Source organism: Lissotriton helveticus, chromosome 10, assembly GCF_964261635.1.
Source record: "Lissotriton helveticus chromosome 10, aLisHel1.1, whole genome shotgun sequence".
Taxonomy (NCBI): Eukaryota; Metazoa; Chordata; class Amphibia; order Caudata; family Salamandridae; genus Lissotriton; species Lissotriton helveticus.
This window is the reverse complement of record NC_136071.1, coordinates 867918913-867942143: the sequence shown is the minus strand read 5'-3', so window position 1 is coordinate 867942143 and position 23231 is coordinate 867918913. Positions and strand designations below refer to the sequence as shown.

General features: G+C 44.4%; 1 protein-coding gene across 1 annotated transcript in view; it reads left to right on the top strand.

Annotated features, from left to right (window-relative positions):
* Nucleotides 1-23231, top strand: part of DNAH11 (dynein axonemal heavy chain 11) — a 3642058-nt gene that overhangs the window by 2307807 nt on the left and 1311020 nt on the right. The window contains exons 55-56 of the mRNA XM_078663510.1: nt 5128-5270; nt 9335-9496. Coding sequence (XP_078519636.1) covers nt 5128-5270; nt 9335-9496 — 305 coding nt within the window. The remainder of the gene's footprint in view (nt 1-5127; nt 5271-9334; nt 9497-23231) is intronic.

Genomic DNA, 23231 nt, shown 5'->3' with positions numbered 1-23231 from the left:
TTTATCAATGTCAGGTTGTGGTGTGTAGCTGGCTAGAACCGGCCATGTTGCTCCTGGTCTACCTAGTGGACCGAGCCTGGTGATGTGATTATTATGTTTTAGGGCGCCTTTAAACCAGAGCAGGTGCTCTTGGTATTTTAATGGGTTTTCCACCTCCTCGAAAGGAGTATATTCATCCGGAGGTTCCTCTATTTTGTAATAGTGGAACTCACGTGGGACAGCGTTTGCTGCTGGAAAGTTTATCCATGAATAGAATACCTCTGTCTGCCAATATTCATGTGCCTCAATTACGAATATGACTGTACCACCTCTCGATGTTAGTCCATTTTCTATAAGTTTAATAGTTATAGTTTTTCTTATGTTGACCGGGATGAGTATTGCATCCGGGTCAGTCTGCAGGAGACTTGTGTCATCCGCTAGGAGTTGCGCTGCTATTCTAGCTGTCTCCCTTTCTTCTTCACCGTCTGACATTTTACTGACAGGAAGGTTTTTGTTGCAGATCAAGTTTCAAGGAAACAAAGATTAGGTGCACAATATTTTGGAACACAGTATCCTTCAACGTTGAATAAACCAAAAACTATACATAGAAATCTCTTCCTACTAAGTTCCGGCGGATTTTTAACCTTTTACCCACTCCAGACGTCTTTTGGAGTATTTATGGGAAAAAGGGTCTGTGTGAAAGAGCACGACTGAGTTACTCTAACGCCTTGCGTTAGATTTATCGCCTTACCAAACGTTGGGCGCCATGTAGTGTAGTTCCTATAGTCCCAATAGGCTCTGCGCATTGGAATAATATCTTCAGTAGTGTAGACGTAGGACTGAGGTTAACTAGGTCTCTACTGACTATATTAGACTTAAGTTTTTTGCCAGCTAGCTCAGAGTTCACTAGAAACTTTCTCGAATAAGCGAGGAGGAGTTTAACCTCCCTGGATAGACAAGAAGGGATTTAGTTTCTGACAACCATAAAACATGACAACTTTGCTCTCCCTGAATAAGAGTATATCTCTAGAGTTGTGTGAAAACAAAAGACAGCTATTTCACTCCGTCAATAAGTGCGTACTTAGTTTCACCAGATTGTAGAGAAAAAGAGAGACGGGCGTTTTCAATAAAAGGTGTTATTTATTGAGCAGTCTCTTTCCTCATACAAGAGAAATGAATTGCTACAATTGCAATACTTATAGTTAAGTAATGTGCATACAGTAAAAGCAGGATTATGAAATAATACTGTAAAAGCATTGATATGGTTTCTTAGCTTTACTTTAAAATGGATAAAATAGATACATACATATATACATTGACTAATCGTACTCAACTGGTGCTTCTAACCTAAGCCTAATACTTGGGAAGGAGTAAGTAAGTAGCAGTTTAAGTTAAGTTTGTTTTGCCAAGAATCTGACTCAAGAATTCTCTGTAAGGGTTTAGTCAGTTCAGTACCTGGGTATTAGAAGGCAGGAGGGCTGGTATCTCTCTCTCAGGACTCGGTATCCCAGTCACCCGCAAGGGTAAGCTGGAAACGCCGGAGGCTGGATTTCTCGGCAAGAGAAAAGACAGCGTCTTTCTCAGCGCGTCAAAAGGGAGGGGCAGCGTCCGTGGGCTCTCGCATCAGCTGTGCTCTCGGGCAAGTAGTAGCTGCTCCAGATTCATCACCACCGTGTGTTTGCTTAAGGCAGCGTTGGTATATTTATACCTGAAAGGTGCCGGGTTTGACGTAAGGTTGGACATAAGACATCAATAAAGATGTCACTAAGAACTGGCCGTTCTTACAGTGCTTTACAGGAGTTCTCGGACGAAATCAAAACAATAGCAAGGGGGATTTCCCAGGTTGCTGGAGGCTTGGATTTGTTTAGAGAACTCGGTGTGCTTTCTAGGGGGCTGGAGGAGTAGGCTTGCTTAATGTGACAGCATGTGCTACGACTGAATTATGAATAGGGTTTTTATGCCGTTGTATGGATATTATTGATTTATAACCGGACAAGGGCACAAAATAGAAATATCGATTCAGGTTCCTAGATAAACACACTACAATATGACCTGCATACGTAGGGCCGTGTCAAGCTTGGCTGGCACCAATTTGTAGGACATTGGGGACCAGCGTGAGTGGAGAGGCACTAAGAATACTGCGTACAAATACATCAGCTCCCATTGTGATTGCAGTGGCAACATTTCTTGGATGGTCTTGAGTCATCATATTGAAGGCACTACAGGCACTTTGAAGGGTTCTTCAAGTCATTTGTATAAGGTCTGAATAACATCTAATAATGCAAAATGTTTTTTAACTATTGTATTCTTTCCGATCGTATGCCATTGTATCTCATAGTAATTTTAAAATGTTTTGACTCTTTTATGGAATTTTCGTCAAGAAATATCAATCTTTGGTTTTAAAAATGTATATATATTTGATCATGGAGTTTTATTCTGTATGTACATATTGTGCTTTTATGACTTGACGTCTAATAAAGCTTGTTGTTGGTTAGTTGGTTATAATATGCATGCCAATAGGGAACAATCAAATCATTTCCTGTATTGGAAGATTCTTATCTTAAAGTTCATCCAAAGCCCTGGGATCCTTACAGGGTATTGGAGTGTTTTCTGTGGTTTTTGGACTGGAACCGAGGAGAAAAAGCATCTACATTACTGATGAGTTTTTAACTTTCCCAACAAAGAACTAGGCCCCGCTCCATCTTGAAGCTTTCCATTTTGCAGGAAAGCAACACAGTCTAGTACATTCAAACGAGTACACAAGGTACCACTTGGATTACCAGCACAAGTACTATTGATTGGGTTGATCTCTTCTCGCAGGCAGTTGGGGGCTCTGCATTCAAGGACCCTTTTTTCACCTTTCTTCCTGACTGTCTGGTACATTTGACTTCTTCTGCTATTCTTCTTCTCCAGGTATCCAAGTCATGACTATCTCTTGTCTATTTGGAGAACAGCCCCCAATGGAGGTGTATCCACCATATTCTCTAGATGCTGGTAGGGCAGTCGGGATAGATCTTGAAAGCCCATCCAACGTTCAAGTTTCCAATTCATTACTCCACCTATGGGTTTAATTATGTAAAGCCCTAAACTGTCATCTTTAACAGGCGGATCAAATTGCCATTCCACCACTGGCCTAGATACATGATTTGAGAATGGCTGTCATCTAACCATGAAGTAAAAAGTAGTGGATATGATGGATATTTACCCACACGTCATCTAGAATTTCCCCCCGCCCTTTAACACCCACTACAAACTTCAGATTAGCACTGTCCTTAGAACTGCAATTCTGAAGTGGAAATGTTTATACTTTGACACTGTTTATGAATTTTGTTGTATATGATGGTTTCTAAGGCTTGAGAGGTCTTCTCTGTTGTGGACCACAAAGGGAGTGAGATAATGGAGGATAACTTAATAGTACTCTTCATTATATTATATAAAGTGGTGGTGAGGGCCCACTCTTTCAGTAACTATATTTCACCACCGTCCCTTCCAATTGCGGAACAGCCCGAGCAGATACAGAGAAGCTGCCACAAATAGCGAGTTTTACCTTGACCACTGTATAGCTCATATCTTCACACTTAATTTCCTATTTTCAGTATTTTATTGTATGTTGGATAAAAAACATTTTTTCTTATATGCAAAGCACCAACTCGACATTCGAACCTACACCACTTCCCTTAGTCGGACTTTGGCTGCACGATTTCTCTTTCCTGAGCGGTAAGAGCCAAAGGGCTGTACTTGGTGCTCAGCTTTGGGTTCAAAATAAAGCCCCAGGACACCAGTGGTAAAAGACTATTATTGTTTCAACTTGTGCTGAGTTCCCATTGTCAGTTGTGGGACCCCTGAAAAAGTAAAAAAAACATAAAGACTGTGGGGTCCCTCAGAAATCAAATGCTTACCAAGGGCACCTCCTCCTTGAGAGTGGAGGAGCGTTGCCTGCCTGCAGCAGCAAGCACACACGAATAAGTAAAATGGCACATCAATACCATTATACTTACAAGCTCGATGTGAGTGCAGGGGGGGGCTGAATCCTGCTATTCAAGGATTACAGCTGCCCCTGCAGTGCACGTTGGGCTGGCCGATTAGTTTGCTACAGCCAGCCCGACATGCGCAGAGTGCACCCAGCAATCCTGTGGCTGTGAAACAGCTGGGGGATTGCGGGCACAGGCCACCAACCTCAAAATGAGTGCTGGGTTAGCCTGCTTCTACCAGAGGAGTTGGGCTAATGGATAGGGCGGTCGAACTCTAATCTGGGGAACTGGGTTTGAGTCTCGGCAACGACTCTGAACATCCTGTGATTCTGGGCAAATCACTTAATCCCCCCGTGCCTAACCAAAAAAAAATGAAGCGCTCTGATACCCAATTCGTTTGCGCTACATAAAACTCTGTAAAAAAAAAAAAATAATAAATAAATCCTGGAGCTGCTCTCATGCTGAGAGCAGCTCCTGGATTGGTTGCTGATGTTCCCCTGAGCAGGAAGGAAGACATTATTTTTCCTGCTCGAGGACGCCAATATGGGGGGGGGGGAGTGCTGCACCGGGGGAGCCGTAAGTATGGTTGGTTTGGTACCGTCATGCCCTACCATGTTTTTAAAGTTATGTTATGTTATGTTACCACAACTTGCAAAGCGCAACAGCTGCCCCAGTAAAGGGGTGTTCCGGCGCCACTGATGCTTGCCTACTCATATAACTGCACAAGAACTTGCAGTCCTTAGAATTGTTTTCAAGGTACCAGTTACATGATTCCCTAGCTGGCAAGCTGTGATAAAGTAAGTCCTTTTTACCTTTTAACTTCTCCTTTGCACAAGAATGGCTCTCTCACCACTTATTGTGAACACAAGGATAGTAACACATTTACCATACTGAAAAGGCCAATGTATTCCCACACAAGCACCACTTCAAACAGTAGTATATCTAGCTATGGCAAAATTATATCCAGCCTCGAAGACTTCTCGATTGCCTCATCCTTTAAACCGTAGAGGTTAAGCTTATTGCTAGGATTGTTTTAAATATGTTATGATTGTATGACTTGACCCAATTTTCTGCTTCCAGATTGTTTGTTTTTCCCTATGGGCGAAGTGATCTGTATCATAGTTTACAACTTCTAACTCTTATTCTTCCCCCTTCTTTCCTTTTTTTCTTTCCCCAGGAGAAATTCCAGACCTTTTCAGTGACGAGGAAGTTGACAATATCATTTCTAGCGTTAGAAGTGAGATACGAAGCCTTGGTTTGAGTGACAACAAAGACAACTGCTGGAGATTCTTTTTAGATCGAGTGCGACTTCAATTAAAAGTAAGATACTATTTGATGTCAATGTAGTCTATTATGACTGGAATACATCGATGTTACTTTACTATCAACAATAATAATAGTACTAATTCCATTGGAGGCTATACGTCACTGCATTGGTGCACTACGGGGAGACCATAATATCAACAATGTACACTACATCATTAATTCAGAATACCATGAAGGGTGCACAATCAGTGGACAGCTAGGAGGTGAAGTCTGACTGAGTGTAGGGAGGTGTTTGGGGTCTGATGTTTCAGCAGCTGAAAGAGCTAAAGCATTTGAGTGTCCTAGATCATTTTGGATAGCAGGTTCAGTAACTTGTTCTGTGCCCAGTGTTTAGCAGAATTCCATCCTTCCTGGTGCTAGTGAAAAAAGGTGGGTGATTGACTGGGCAGGTAATGTGTAGCAAAACTGAATCTTTTGTCCAAGGAAGGGAATGTGTATTAGTGGGATCCCATGCACAAACCTCTACAGTAGTGCAGCTAATCTATGACTGGTATACTGTTCGGAGACTTAGCTCCTTTCAAAAGGGCTAGCAGATATTTATAATGTTGAGTACTTCAAACGTAGCAGTTTTATTGAAAGTGATTAAGAACTTCAGATGCAGATTGAAACTGTATTGGTTCTGTGTTTCTTGGCTGATTTAGGAACTCCTCAAAACATAGAATGACAGAATGGGCATTGGAGGAGCAGTGGCTAAATAGTTCAAGTTCTCCCTGTCAAAGTGATATCGGTGGATCAAAGTTGGAAACTCTCTCTCCATACATAACACTGTACCCTTTGGAGTGCCTCATGGTTCCTCCCTAAACCCATTTTTTAAGTCTGAATTTGAAACCACTCAATGACCAGCTGACACAACAGTGACTTTGTATTTACCAGTTTGTTGGCAACGCTAAGTAATATATCAAAATTTACTGCACCAACACCTTTAATACAATTACCGCATCCCGAAAAAGGAAAACACACTTGATGACCAGCATGAAGCTCAAATCAATTTTCTCTTCTCACCCAAGGTTGTCCAACCACCTCCAAGATACGAGCAAAGACTGAACCACCACCAAGACCCGAGCATTTGACCAAAACTTATCATTGTTGTAAAACTCTTTTGATCCCAAATTGACAACATTTTACATTGCAACATTTATATCAAAGAATTGGGCAGAAACACAATGTTCCCCATAAACCACTGCATAATCTCACATCGTTCCTTCCTAAAAATACCTTTTTTATATGAAAGTACTGGTGAGTTGTCAGATTGATTATGGGAACAATGGCCTGCGTCAATGACACCTTGCTTCTTCTTAAAGAGACTCCATGGAGCAGCCTACATTATCTCAAATATGACAATGTTTGAGTGTCTTTACCTGTATGTTTATCTCTTCAGTGACTTTTCCTGGAACTCAGATTTGTTAAAACTATCTTGTTTTGTTCTAATGCAATTCGCCATAACACCCCCTGAATGTCTAATAAACCACATTCTTCCGATAAAAGCAGAACACTAGAAAGCCGAACACTGCTGAAGATCCACAAACCTAAATGTAAATAGTTTTCAACATTGAAACAGTATTCCTCAAGCATGATGCCAAAGATCAGTAGGCACAAAAAATGCCGTACAAACACTGATTTCCCACTGCCTATTTGCAACTTGTTTTCAGCTGCCTCCTATGCTCAGCCTTGTGTTCAATATGCCCTCTGAACTAAAATTGGGAACTTTTCTAAACTTTTCAAACGTCTTTTTTTTCTATCGAATCCATTATTTCTTTTATCATCTCAGGTACACCTTTATCTTGGAATGTGAGATAACTATGTGATCTAATCTGTATATATCAAATATGTGGCGTCCTCACACACACTAATTAAGGGTCACTTTTTCTTCCACATGTCACTCTTCAAGAGTACTTACATCACACTGCTGCACATATTGGAGCAACCGTCATTGACATGTACATAGATTGTCTCATGTAGCTTGAACTTAATACATGCTGTGTGCAGACACTTCCATCCTGGTTCTGTGTTTTTCTTCTTGTTTTTTCCTTTCAAACGTGTATTGAGTTATCCTCTTTGGGTCCCTTAAAGAAATGTAAGTTATCCAAAATTGCCTTCGGTACCGACAGGGCCTTCCTCTGTATGTAACACTCGTTGCCCAGGCCCTGAGTTTCTCTGAGTTACCCCATTAGTTCGTAATGGTCCTCCTAAAAGTAGTCATCCTAAGTTTGTAGTAAAAAAAATGATTTGAACGAATTTGTGCATGTGGCTAGCAATATTTTTAATAATAAGTATTTCAAGTGTGCCATATATTGTAGTATTTTTTGTATATCGACAAGAAAGAATCACCACTCAACCAATATCTCTAATTGCAGGCAATCACAACGTTACAGTATCACTTGAACTCTTTATCACAGCAAATTTAAAAAGATGACCACAAATAAATTGTCATCTAATTGGGCATCCGAACTACAGGCAAGATAAATAGCGAGTACTTGAAGCATTATACAAAAACATATACATTTTTTTAAAACAAACTTCGACCCTGCTTCGACATTGTAGAGAAAGGAGCTATTTTAAGAGGACGTGAACATTGCGCGCTGGCTTTGTGCAGTCACTAAAATTGAAGGAATTGTTTGTGTCAATTGGGCTGGTCCATCGCCCCATGCTGTACCCCGTGGTAGGCAGAAGCAAAAATTGCACTGCAATTTAACAGACCGATAGATGCAGCCTGCAGACCAAAAGTCCCTCTATGTTTGTATGTAGTGTATGCAGTAGTATGGCTAGATTGCTAGAACTGTTCATAGGCAATGCCTGAAAAACAGAAGCGTTGTCTTAGCAAAGGAAGGAAAGGGGGGACTAGTTAATGTTGATGTTTGGAATTGGTGGATTTCTGACTTTAAGAAATTGACGCAAAAGGAAAGTCCTATGCTTGTGAGACATCACAAAATTATATTTGGTAGAGAGGTTTCAGTTCGAGATTTGAAAAAGGGAATACTTTAATCACCCTACAGATGATATAAGAATCCAAAGGGGGGTATAATATCAGCAATGGAGCTTTCGTTGAGAGAGATTATTAGAGCTGCAAGTACTGAAGTGGAAATGTACACCTCTGCAGCTGGCATCTTTCAATAGTCCTGCAAGCCCTTTTATGGTACTTCATATGATCACAGTCTCCTAAATTGGTCACTACAAAGGGTTGATCGTACTGGAATTTTCACTTATTCTGAAATGATGGAATCTTTGCAATGGTTTGCTGTGATTAACACTGCCAAATGCTGCTGATGGATTCAGAAGCAATAAGGAATCCACTTCATTCTTTTCCACTGATTGCATTATTTCATCCCACATAGACACATGGCTGACTGTGCCTCTACCTGGTCTGAATCCAGGTTATTGGTCTCCAACCATAGTGTATTTCGAGTAATCCACTCGTTTTGCTTACAACATATGTTAATATTTCCCCGTGTATTAGGACTTATTGTAATGGATAAAAGAACGGCCCCACCCCATTCTAACATGTGACTCTCGGATTACTCTGGCCTGCTTGCAGAGGGCACATTAACTCTGAGATATTTTTGCCTGTTTGGAATTTGCCTACCTTTGAAAGGTCCAGGGTCATGCCAATGTTGTTTTGGGTGGAAATGTTGAAGATTGTTCCCCTTCCTCGGGTGAATGGAGGTACACTTTGTAATCATGCACACATCACATACAGTTTACATGATGTAAGAAACGCGAATTTTTCTCTTTGTACAGCGTTAACTGTAGGTATGCTGCGGAGGCTTTTTTTAACTCTTTCAGACTATGAAAGTAATTATGGAACCCTAGTATCGGCAAAAAAAGGTGAGCAGGAAATGTACTTTACTTGTTGCTAACTATTTGGAGATAAAATGTTGTTCGTGACCTTTGTAATACTGATTAACTTCTTCGGAAGAGGTTTCTGGTCTGGAATGTTCCCAATTGTGTGCCCTCTTTGCCAGGCCCTGCTGCCACGGCTGATTTAACTCTCCTCCTTGGACGACTGAGCTCGACGTGCCCTTCTCTCATGCCGCTTTTGTTTTTCGCTTCTCTCTCCCCAGATTATTCTGTGTTTCTCTCCAGTCGGGTCCACGCTGCGAGTCAGAGCTCGGAAGTTCCCAGCCATAGTCAACTGCACATCCATTGACCTGTTCCACGAGTGGCCGCAGGAGGCCCTGCGCTCCGTCAGCAGGCGGTTCATCGAGGAGACCGACGGGATCGAGGTAGGTGGAGCTTAGCCTGTCAGTCACACAGAGGCCAAACACTCACTGCAACGCCACTAACGAACAAACTCAGAAAATAGATAGCCTTCACACTAGAAATCAAATCGGTACCCAAAAATCTCAAAAGTAAGCATGTTGTTTTTCCTCATATACACGAAGAGCTTGGTTCTGTACACGTCATTTGTCGCACCTGATACTATTATGAGCGGCAAGGTTTCGGCGCTCATGTTTCTTTTTTTGTTTTTTTTTGTTTTTTAACGCACATGCCTGTGTCGCCTCAGAGCTCACGTCGCATACGTTTTAGTGACCGTTAAAATGAACGTTCAATTCAAACATGGCCTGCGACAGGACGGTTCTACGAACATTTTAAACGTTTTTATAGAAAGGTTAGACCTCTAGGACTGGTCCATGGAACTAAGGGAGTTTGTCCAAGGCAGTGGGTCCTCGTGGGAAGTTATAATTGCAATAGGTCATTTATGTGCAATTTAAAAACATGTCTTTCTAATTATAAATGTACCTTGAGTGCGTCAGTTCAGCAATACATACCGCACATCTGTGTTTATTATGATGTTATTACGGGACTTTTCCAATGGTGTAGCTAGTGTGCCATGGGTCTAGTGTAAGAAAGGAAAAGCCCGGCCATCCTGCTGTTTGAACTGTGAAACAGCAATTATTACGGTTAAATGGGCTTCTAAGACCTCTGTGCCACTGCACCTGCTGCACCAATGAGAGCTACACCCCTGGACTTTACTGGTACACAGGTAACTCGCTTACGAAGCATCACAGTCGACAAATGTACAAAAGTATCCTAATAATTTAATTAAATGAATGAGTGGGTAGAATTAGCGCTAACTATCTTTTCATACAGGGAAATGGATTTCCAATGGGGTTTACCATTCAAATCTTTTGGGCCCTAATAACGTTTGCTATTTAGTTCTTTTTGTGTCTTTCCCAGCACCTGTTTGGCCCCATTATCTTTTCACATTGTTTCCAGGTGGCATCTAAGCAACTGCCTGTACTACATATGTGGAAAGCTGCTCCCCAATTTATTAGTGACTTGTTAATTTGTGGTTTGTCACTGTGTCACTGAAAATAAGTCCAAGTCCGTGGTAAACCAATTAAAGACATGCCATTGGCTGTCCCACTTGCTGTCATTCTGTCTTTAAGTGTGTAATTTCGTTACATTTTGTGTGCTAGATTCCACTGTACATTTAACTATTATTACATGCCTAATAAAATGCTGGTTCTATTCTAAAACATTTTCAGTAGCAGCCGATGGGGCATTATTTACCAACAACTGCCTATTGTCACAGCAACCCTTTGCTATTTAATCAAATGGGATAGCTTTTTAAAATGTTTAAAAGCTTCCGGCCCATTTCGCAGTTTGTCTTCATGACCTTTGGATGAATGTTTCAGAGGAGGCGGAGTGGGTGGTGAGCAGGAACTTGGATTCTAGAGGCCTGTTTCTTTCCATGTTGCAGTATATCGCCCACTGTAGGAAGCCGGCTCTTTATGTGATATACACAAAATAAGATATACTGTGTAGAGTCCAGGGGTTCCCTTATGAGTGGACAGGGGCTTGCTCTAGCAATCCCAAGGTGCTCTTCTAGGGGGTAGCGTGGTCGAGCTGCCTTAAGCTTATCAGCAAGTTGTGTTGGACATCTGCAAATACATACAATAGTCAACAAATGATGCATGCAACTCAATTAGGAGATCACACCAATTAATAAAAACAACACGTATCTTTATATATGCTTAAAGGCACCAGAATTAATACTATCAGGTAAGTATATTTTTCAAAAGAAATACTTTGCATTTTAAATAGTTGACATTTAGTGCATTTTTCAGAAGCTGCAATGTTATCCTAAGAGAGGAAAAACAAGCATGGCATTAAGGTCCAGTACAGCAGCTTACAAGACCAATCTCCGGGACTTAAGGTGGGTATCATGCCTGGCCCAAGGCAACATCAATAGGTCACCTCCAGCAGCACTAGGGCAGTCAGGTGCAGTGGTGCAATACAGCGTCGGGTGCCATACAGCGTCGGGTGCCCAATGTTAGTCAATGGGGATCGGCCTTCGTGAAAACAGGCTGCAGGTTTTGACTGGGAGTCCAGTCGGGTTGCACCACACAAAGGGCTCAAATCTTGCGATGCTAGGGGACACTGGTGGACCTCTTCTCCTCAGTCTAGGGTGGACGGATGCAGAGGATCTCAGTGGTGTTGAGTTTCTTTGTCCGGGAGCACTTTCAGTTGAGGGGGCATACAAACAGAGGCTACAGGCGATGTCTGAGAGTTCATGAGGGGTGATCCCAAAGCGGACTCGATCTCTAGAGGGCTTGGGAACCACACTGACACCATTGGCCCACTTCGACATGGGCTGGGGGACTCGGTGCTGTTTTACTTGGCTGTGCCGGGTCTTGGCAATTCCGGAGTCCTCATGGTTCTGCTTGGGTTGCCTCCAGGATACAGGGGAGGAGCTCCGCTACTACACGGGAGTTCTTAAGTCTTTATTGATGGCAGGCCATCCTCCCAGGCTCCGGAGGCACGATGCTGCAGGATGAGACCTTTTAGGTGCATTTCCGATAGGGAACAGAAGACAGGTAAGGCCGAGTTGGTGCCAAGTCAGTTGCTCTTCTTTAGTTGTATGCTTCCGCAGTTCTTCTGTATCCTTCTTCGTGGGTCATCAAGATCTGCTTTTTTGGTGCCAGTGACTCCCCTAATAATTGCATTTTGGGGCATTAGGGGAGTGCAGGGTAGTATCCCAGGGCTACCTACCCCTGGGATCACTACTCCCCCTTTAGGACCTCTTCCTGGGGAAAGTGGGCATAGCCTTATCCCAGAGATCCTAAATTTGCCATCACCAAGATTGACAATTCGGAAAAGTCTCCTCCACTTTAAGTAGCCCACGTTTGGGGGTGGGACTGGCCTGAAGGTGGACATGCATATCTGACTAGCTAATTGGCTTCCTTTCCTGAGAGAGAAGCCAGATTTGCATACCAAAATTGGTGGGCTCTTTGAAGCTCCCCTGCCTTAGAATGCTAACCTGAAACTCATACTGAGGGAAGGTTTTTGAGCACCCTCTGCCCAAGCAAGCTTGATTTCTGGTCTCCTGAGAGCAAAGGCCCTCATCATTGGGGGTCAGAAATGTGTCTCTGGTGGCATGCTGGCAAAAAGCAGTCAACCAGCACTCCAGTAACTGGTATGTTTTCAGGTATTAATGTATTAATGCATGAATTAATAAATCCAACACCGATATCAGTGTGGGTTTATTCATACGTCCAGGACGCTCCTTTGCTGGAGCAGCTGTGCAGCGCGTAATAAATATCCATAACATAACATAACATAACATACGATATTTTAGACCAACCATCCCTATTTTCAGTGAAGCCAGTATGAAGCTGGGGAACTCATTTTCATCAGTGTCCAGCACACGTACACAAAATGACTTCCCTGTTCACTTGTACTGTCAGCAATAGAGCTGCCCAGCATTGGGGCATATGTGTTTGTGCAGATAGGCTCTCACATGTAGTATAGTGCACCCTGCCTTAGGGTTGTATGGCTTGTCGTGGGGGTGACTTATCTATACCTCATGCAGTGTCTGCGGGTATGGCAGACAGGGACCCAGTGCACTTCCAGTCAAAATCACATAAATACCAGGCAAAAGTGGGGGTGACCATGTCAAAAGATGCACTTTACTACACCCATCCTTCCCCAATTCTATGTTTTACGTAAGTGCACTCTTTGCAGATGCTGATTGTTTGGCGTGAAATGTTAAACACATTCAGCCACTGAATACTGGTTCTAAAACATTCTCTTGACATTACCAATTCAGGTTCTTAGCTAGAAACTGAAACTGTTAAATCCTGGGTGTTGTTGGCTGTCAATTAACATTACCAAACTTCCTTATTTAAAGGTAATAATCAGATTAGATGTAAACGTTTATCAGGCAAGCTTTTTGCATCTAACATTTACAAAACCACTCATGACTTCATCTGGGGGCCCACAGTAATTGGACCAGTAAAAGGTTGATTACAAGTGAGAGAAAGGTTGCAGTAGTTGCTCTTTAGGGATGACTTTTGCGAGTATATGGGCACATCAACTCCGAAAAGTCCTTATTGACATCTACTGGCCGTGATGGGAATTACAGTTGTTTCCTTTCGACTTCTATCTTACACACCTATCCCAATTTCTTTTGCAGAAACAGTGTTTAGGGTGAGCGTTATTAGCGTTTTTGTGCATTTACATATTTGTGCATCATTAACAAGGACAAATATGTGGATTCCTTCTCAGTTTACCCTGTTAATTCATAACAGTTTGCTTTGTTTATGTAACTAGTTTTCCCTGCTACCTTCGGGTTGCATTATCATATTGTGGGCAGAATCAATATACATGTAGTGGGATAGTGCTTAGGAGCTAAGGTAATATGGCATTTAATAAAACTGTGCTCTGATATTCGTAGTAAGTACTTTAGATCATACCACAAGGACTTTGCAGTGTTGATTAATATAAAAAAAATTGTTTGTATAAACCCTTGATTTGAGCCCTGAGGCCAATTACTTCTGATTGCTGTCCGTTTCTCTGTTGATGTTGCTGCTCACTTGGGACTTTGGATTTTTCTCTGATTTGCACATTATTCTATAATGCCTTATTCAAAGAACCTTCATGGCATTCACTTTATCCTTTTGCATTTATGACCTCTATGCTTTCCTTTTTTAATTTTTGTAACATTTTATATTTTATTTCGGATCCAGAACCTAATTATTTAGTGCACACTTACTTGATTGACTGTATTTCATATTGTTTTGAGGTGCCCTATCTTGAAATTGAGGTTTAACACCGCCTCCGATTCATCAACCTGTCTTTGAGGTAACATTTTTGGGGTGTACAATTTAGAGGTTCCCAGGCTCAAAAAATGAGACGGTGTAATGGCCCTATATTGATAAAAATATTCATAATAGTTTTTATTTATTGCTTGATTTGAAATTGAAACCGTACATGGCACTAATGCTGCTCCCATGATACCCTGTGTCACCTAGAAGTGAAATTCTTAGTGTGTTTAAATACTCTGTAATGCCTGCTTATTTCCAAATTAGCATTGCATACAAATATACACTTGTTTCTATTTGTATATAGTACAGACCTGTTGGTGTTTTTAGATACTTGTGGGCCGCTCCTCAGATTATTGTGCTATTTGCCTTAATTTAGCGTCCTATAATGTCCATGGCATCCACCCTTAACTAGTGGAAATGCATGAATGGAAGGGGTAACAAGGGGCAGAAAAGAGGTCTTTTGGTTTGCACACCTGTTCAGAACTCTACTTGGTATCTGCGGGCTATTGCTTTCATTCAACACTTGTGATTTATTCACAGTAAATAACAACACATAGCCCACAGAGGCTATTGTTTAACGATACAGTGTACTATTGGTCAAGTGTCCTCTCGAGAGGAGTGATAACTTGCATGTGGAAATGTTTTCCTCGTGAAAGTGGCAACATGAAGGAGACACCTCTTCATCTGCTATTGCAAACTAGCAGGCCTGACATTCTCCCGACACCAGTCCAAGCAGGGCACCATTATTTGACGCTTCCTACTGTATGCCATGCAGGTGCTAGTTTAGTGAAGGAAATGTCATCTTTAAAAATCACGGGTTCTCAAAGTTAAAGGGAGTTGATGTGTTTCATATTAGTAAATGACACTGTACTATGTTTAGCTGCCTCAGAGAGCATGAAAGAAGTGCTACAAGGAAGCTCTCTGTGGATGCTGACTACTGAGGTACTTGGCCTGGTCGAGCTCACTTCTGGTGTAACTAGGTGTTCTTGTATGAACAAAGTGGTACATTCCTGTATATGTGATGAAGGTGACAATGACTTGTGAGGTAGCATCCCTGGAGGGTCAATTCAGCTGCGCAGAGCAGAAGGTAATAAAGTCGGTCTTAACAACGCAAATGAGAAAATATCCATGAAACAGATATTAGAGCCTCATCGCCCTCCTCGCCCGCCACAGAGGACATCCGCACGCTCCTCTACCAAGGCCACACTGCGGCCCTCATCCAGCTAGACTTTTCCGCAGCCTTCCGCACCATCTCCCACCACACTCTCACAGCCAGACTCCACGACGCAGGCATACAGGGAATGGCCCTTGACTGGCTCCACTCCTTCCTCGCCGGCAGAACCCAAAGGATCAGAATCCCGTCTTTTCTCGCCAAACCCATAGAGATCAACTGCAGAGTACTCCAAGGATCATCGCTCAGTTCCACGCTCTTCAACATCTACATGGCCCCCTCCCTGCCATCGTCAGACAGTATGGACTCAGCATAGTATCCTACGCCGACGACACCCAGCTCATCCTCTCCCTCACAAAGGACCCCGAAACCACCAGACTCCGCTTCCAGTAAGGAATGTTATGTTATGTTATTTATTTCTTCTATAGAGCACGGCTACTCCAAAGGAGCATCCCGGCGCTTTAGCGAAGGAAACTTATGCAGAGTAACAAACATAACAACTAAAAGCTGAAAGAAGAGAAGAAACCAAAAAAGAAAAAAAACCCTATACAGAAAAGAGCCAGGTCTTTAATTCCTTTCTGAAAACAGATTACTTGCCCTTCTTAAAGCCAAAGGGAGCTCATTCCAGCCTCGCGAGGCCAGGTAACGAAAAGCCCGGCCTCCAGTTCTGGAGCGTTTAATGATCGGCACAGCCACTTTGGCTAATGAAGCGGAACGTAGAGCCCTGCTAGGCTGGTAGAAGGAAAAACGTTTCCCGATATACTTGGGGCCAATACCATGAAGGGCTTTGAAAACAAGAGTGAGGCTTTTAAAAAGGATCCTCTTAGAGATGGGCAACCAATGCAAAGCTCTTAAAAGCTCAGCAGCGTTGGCCCGTCTCGGAAGTCCAAAAATAGCTCGGGCCGCAGAATTCTGCACCACTTGCAGGCGGGTCAAAAGATATTTGGGTAGACCCAAATAGAGGGCGTTCGCATAGTCTAAACGCGTCCCTAATAATGCCTGCACGATGGTTCTTTTGTGGTGAAGTGACAGCAAAGGAAGAAATTTCCTAAGCATCCTAAGAATGCCAAAGCATTTCCCTGAGAGCCCGATGACATGGGGCCGAAAGGATAGGTCACAATCAATCAGAATTCCAAAATTCTTAGCCTTCACAGAGGCAGTGTCCGGGGGAAACAAGTCCTGTGGCCACCAGGCCTTCCAGTTGGAAACAGGAGTGCAGCCAAAGAAAAGCAACTCCGATTTGTCGGAGTTGCATTTAAGACCCTGACGGCGGAACCACTTGAAAACCGCCTCGAGACAGTCCCTAATCCGTACGCCATCGAAGACCCTGCCTCTGTCACATGTGAACAGAAGCTGGGTATCGTCAGCATAGGATATGATCTGGGCACCGAAAGATTCCGCAACTGCCGCCAGAGGGGCCAAAAAGATGTTAAACAGCATGGGGCTAAGAATGGAACCCTGAGGTACCCCTACCTCTAGCGGCGGCATATCAGCGGAAAAAGGGGGCGCCCAGATCATTTGCCGGCGGCCGGTCAGAAAGGATTTAAACCAACTCAACACCGTCCCCCTTAGGCCGATTTCCCAGAGTCTTAACAGGAGGCCTTCATGGGGGACGGTGTCAAATGCCGCCGACAAATCAAGCATGACCAACACGGCCTTACCACCAGAGTCTAAAACCTCCCTGATGGCATCAGTGACCTCGAGAAGGGCAGTTTCCGTGATGAAATTCGCACGGAAACCAGATTGAGACATATGAAGAAGGTCGTTATCTTCGATGAAATTGGAGACCGACCGATGTACATGCTTCTCGGTTACTTTAGCCAATTCCGGGAGGAGAGAGATCGGCCTGTAGTTGGCATGAATGAGAGGGTCAAGGCTTGGCTTTTTGATCAATGGTAGTATCAAGGCACGTTTCCATGGCTGAGGGACCACACAGCTTGGATGAGCAGCAGCTGTCTGAAGCTCAACTCAGAGAAGACAGAAGTCCTCATCCTTGGACCCACCCCCTCAGCTTGGGACAACACCTGGTGGTCCACCTCCCTTGCCAACCCCCCCACCCCACGGACCATTCCCAGAACCACGGCATCATACTCAGCTCCTCCCTCACCATGAAAGCCATTGTCTCCACCAGCTTCAACACCATCCGCATCCTCTTCAAGACCTTTCAGTGGATCCCACCAAAGCCAGAAAGACTGTCACCCACAACTTATAACAAGCTGACTGGACTACGTATACGCCTCTACGCTGGAATCAACAAATCCCTGCTACGCAAACTCCAGACCATTAAGAACACTGCGGCCAGACTCTTCCTCGGCATCCCATAACATGAGCACATCACCCAACACCTGGGAGGCCTCCACTGGCTCCCGGTCGAGAAAAGAGTCGCCTTCAAGCTACTCATCCACACCTGCAAATCCCTCCACAACACCGGACCCAAATACCTCAACTAAAGAGTCTCCTTCCACGTACCCAAAAGAAACCGCCTCTCTGCCGACCTCCCCGTAGTAGATACCCCGTGCATCCGCAGAACCAGAGTGGGTGGAAGAGCCTTCTCTTACATGGCGGCTAAGGCCTGGAACAAACTCCTGGTCAACATCAGACACTCCCCTACTCTGCACATCTTCAGGCTCCCCACCAACCCAGTCTACCTTTTGCTCCTTTTATGGCTATGGTAGGGGCTGCCAACTGTGGCCTTTCCTACCCAGTCACCATGACCAGCAAGCTTCAGTGCCTCTTCACGGACATCGTTCCCGAGGATCACATGGGACCAGCAGCCAGAAGCCGGGCCAGTCCTCCCCCTTCCCAGCAACCTCCACCATAAGCCCCTTTAGTGTGCCCTCATACCAGCACGTGCACTCAGTGGGAGGCAGGATTTGCTATCACCTGACCCACTGGCAGTCCTTAACATCGGAAAGTGGGTCCTTCAAATGGTCCAGAGGGGCTATTTCATCCCCTTTCTGGAAACCCTCCCACCCATGCCACCTTGTCACGACCCGCTGAGGGAATACTAGCTCTCCTTGCTTCATCAGGAAGTACTTTCTCTTTTGACATCAGAAGTAGGTCATGGCTGATATTCCTGCTACTTTCTGATGTCCAAAAAAGATAGAGGCCTCCGTCCTCATCTAGACCTGCGCCTTCTCAACTTCTTCCTGAAGAAGAAGTTCAATATGCTCAAGTTATCTCAGGTCCTGCATGCCCTCGACCCAGGTAACTAGATGATAGTGCTGGACTTGTAGGATGCCTATTTCCAAATCCCAATCCTGGCTGCCCACAGGAATTACCTGTGGTTCAAGGTGGGCCACGAGCATTTTCAGTTTGCTGTGCTCCCGTTTGGCCTTAACAGCGCCCCTGGGTGTTCACCAAGGTGATGGTTGTGGTTGCAGAACATCTGCTGAGGTCAGGGATTCCAGTCTTCCTCTACCTTGACGATTGGCTGTTAAAGACAGATTTGCCCCATGCAGTGGTCTCCCACCTCCAGACCATAGCAGACCTCTTGCACTTGCTGGGACTGTTGGCCTCGTGGCCTACTGCATCCTGCTGGTAACACATTGTCGTTGGCTTATGCAGGCTTTGCAGTGGGACCTGAAATCTCAGTGGGCACAGCATCATGGAAATCTCTTCGACATGGGAGGGAACTCAAAAGACCTGCAGTGTTGCCTGACAAACCACAATTAGGTCAAAGGCAGAACCCTGAGATGACTGTAGTGACAGATGTTTCACTCATGGGCTGGAGCAGACATCTGGAAGAGGTAGAGATCAGAGGACTCTGGTCTTTGGCAGACTCCCAGATATACATCAGCCGGCTGGAGCTATGGACATTCAACTCCATTGAAAGCCTTTCTTCCTTTGATAAAGGGAAGACTAGTTCCGATGTTGACAGATAACACCATTGCCATGTGGTACTGCAACAAGCAGGTCAGGTTGGGGTTGTGGAGCCGGTGTCATGAGAACCTGCATCTCCATACATTGATGGCATACCAGTGAATTTTACTGGTGATTTAACACCTGGCAGGCGTCTCTGAATACCGGAGAAGACAAACTCAGGTGTCAATGCCTAGAGGATCATGAATGGCGTCTCTGTTCTGGGGTGGTGCCTGCTCTCTTTCAAGATTGGGGAAAACCTTGATTAGATCTATTTGCCACCATAAAGAACACACAATGTCAGCAGTTTTGCGCACTGGAGTTTCCACGGCAGCTCTTGTTCAGAGATGCTTTTCACCTTGAGTGTTGTTCAGTCAGGTCTCCTCTATGCCTTATCACCGATACTGCTTCTGCCCAGAGTTCTCAAGAAGATCAAGAATGACCTGTCTTTGGATTCGGCATGGAGTGTTTGGTATCTCAAGCTCCTGAGCATGGGCATTGTCCTCCGATCAGTCTGCACTTTCAGGGGATCTTCAGTCACAGCAGCAGGGCCAGCTCTTGCACCCAAACTTGCACATCCTTCGCCTTCTTGCATAGAGAACATGCTGTGGCAGTTGCCAGCCTTCGACCTTCCTCCTGAAGTCTGTGATGTTTTTGTGGCAGCCAGATGTCTTTCCACCAAGACTGTATATGCCTGCCATTGGGACAAATTTGTGACAGGTGTACATCCAAGAACATTTACCCTTTTTCTGCACTCTTATGCCAAGTTTGATTGTCTGTTAATTTCTCTGGCCCAGCAGGGCTCTGCTCTCTGCACTGTTGAAGGTGATTTGTTGGACACATTGGCTTTCTTGCAGTTGCCTGATTAACTTTCCTTGTTCAAGTTACCTGCTTTGACTCAATTTTTCAAGGGACTTCAACATCTGTTTCCCCTGATTCATCATGCCTCAAAGAGACCTCAATCTGTTCTTAACTTTTCTCATGTGTGCACCCTTTGAGCTAATGAACAATTGTCCACTATGATTATTAACCATCAAAACAGCTTTTCTGGTGGACATAAAATCAGTCAGGAGGGACAGCAAACTGCAGGCACTTTCTGTGCCCCCTCCCTTCATCACATTCTACACAGACAAACTGGTTCTGAGAACCTGTGTCTTCTTCCTTCCGAACGTGGTAAAACCCTTCCATGCAGGACAAAACATCACATTGCCTACTTTCTGTGCTTTGCCTGATCATTCTAAAGAGGAAAGACTCCATCATTTGTTTAAAAAAAGGCGCTGTCATCCTACATTGTTTGAACCAGAGCATTCCGGGTGGATGATCAACTCTAAGTTGGATATTTTGGGGGAAAGAAAGGCAAAGCTGTACAGAAAAAGACCATCTCATGATGAATTGTGGTCTGCATAAAAATCTGCTACACATTGACCAAGAAGTGACCCCCTGAGGGCGTACATGCTCATTCCACAAGTGCCAAGGCTGCAACCACTGCATAAGCTCATGGAGTCCATGTCCTGGACATCAGTCATATGTAGGAATTCAACAATGTCTCAATCGGTAATCATTTAGTAGACAAATACATAAAGAAAACAAGTCAATTGAAGCAAAGGAAAGAAAGGGAGACCGCAATAATTGAGAAGAAACAAGTGCATTGGCTACATTGGCACTTATTTAAACAGTTGGTCTGCATTAGGCAGTTGAAGATATATCAGCACTGGTGTACACAAACGGGCTTGTGTAGAAGGTGAATGGTGCAAGTGACACATGAAAAAATTACATTTCTACTGATATATCTTCAACTGCCTAATGCAGACCAACTGCTTAAATTCGTACCAATTTACTTGTTTCTTCTTAAATATTGTGGTCTCCCTTTCTTCCCTTTGCACTGCAATTGACTTGTTTTCTTCATGTATTTGTCTACTAAATGATTACCTGTTGAGACATTGTAGCATTGCTACAGATATCTACCCGGGTCTCGACTGGGTTTTAAGGGTTACCTCCTGTTTTGTTTTCACTGGACATAAGTCAGGAAGCAGCATGGGCATCTTCACACATATTTACCAAGCAGTGTTGCCTTTGTTATCAGGTCCTGTTGTGACAGGTACTTTGCCTGTTCGGTCCAGAAGAACTTTTTTGTCTAATCTGTTTGCAGACCCACCTCCTGAGAGGTATTGCTTGGGTACTTATTCTATGGTAAGGAGTCTGTGGTTAGAAGTCTCTCAGATGAATAAGTTATTTACCTTCGGTAACGCTGTATCTGGTAGGGCCCCTACCTTACCGACTCTCCCAACCTCCCTGCTTTGCAAACACATACCTGCATAGGGTCATTTTCTCGAGGCCTGTAGTGATGCACACCAGTGCATTAGCATTCTTCGTGGCTTCATGATTCTGGCATTAAAAGATCGCACAAAGAAACTGATGTCAACGCAAAGGGGTGGGGCTTATATAGGCACCAGGCACGTCGATTATGGCACAGATGTGTAGTTGATCGACACCTCCTACAGGTGCACATGGGTACTGCTCAAAATGTTCAATATCCAGTCGCCTGGAGATAATTCTAAGGTAAGGAATCGGCGACTGGATAGAGCCTCTACCACATAAGGCATTAACAAAGGTAAGAATCTTGCTCATTTAGAAGCTGTGCAACCATTTCAACAGCATATGTAGAATATGCCCAGAATTTGCCCCGAAATTCGAAAACCACCTATATTTATATAAAATGTATGTGTTCACTTTGGTATAGCATATGTCTCAATATGAAAAAGCAATCATGCTACTGCATGTAATGAAGTTAGCAGGCTAGTGGTTGTGGGTGGAGCTTAGGGGGTGGACAGGAAGAGGAGGGAACTCACGAGGAAGAGGCAGTTAGAACAGGGACAGGGCATGAGTAAGAGGTAGTAAATAAAGCTCCATTGATAGCACCCATCTGTGTCTGTGGTTATTGTAGCAGGATGCTACAACTGGCGACGAGGGTGGGATAGGCATGTCCAGTGCCCCAGAACCCTAGCCAGAACACCCTGTCCTGAGCGGCGTCTTGAGAAGGAGAACGCTGCTGTGTGGAGCTGTGTACCGCCCAAAGAAAAGGGCCAGCAGTGAGTGACCCTCTCCCCAGAGCCAGGGGATCGCCTGAGGCCCAAAGGAACCAGAAAACGAGTGCCAGAGCGCCGGAAGAAAGGAAACGCGCTCTCGCGCCAAAACGGGACTCACGCTTGATGCGTGTAATCTGATGTGCCCCGACTGCAACAGAGGTTGGGTGCCCACCCCGGCTCTGCCCTACACCCCACAGTGGAGGAGAGGTGCTCAAAGTAAAGGGGAGTGCCCCTGGAGGATCCGCTAGCAGGGGCCAACGGACGCAACAGAAACTGAGCTCAGGACGGAGCTCGAGGAATCCCGGCATCGGAGAATCTCACGCCCGATGCGTGAGGCCTAGCAGGTTGTCGGCGAGAGAGAGAGCGGGAACTGTGGAGGTGAGCTGGGAGCCCACCCCGATCTCACCTGATGTCCCTGGTGGCTGAGGAGGAGTGAATCCTGGCGTGGACTGCCCCAGAAGCCGACCGACGGTGAGTCCTGAGTGCCCCCGAATGAATGAGCCTGGAGAGCCAGCCTCGTGTGTGCCTGCAGGGACGGCGGCCATCTTTAAGTCAGGCAAGTTTCAAGACAAACCCCTTGACTGTTACATGGCGGCCATTTTGAGGTCAGGCACTGATGACAGAAACAAGTATTGGCAAATAAACAAGCATTGGTACTCAGGAATAAACAAACATTGGCAAAGAAACAAGCATTGGTACCTGCTGCAAACAAACAAACATTGGCAAAAGAAACAAGCATTGGTTCCCGAAAACAGACAAACATTGGTAAAGAGACAAGCATTGGTGAAAC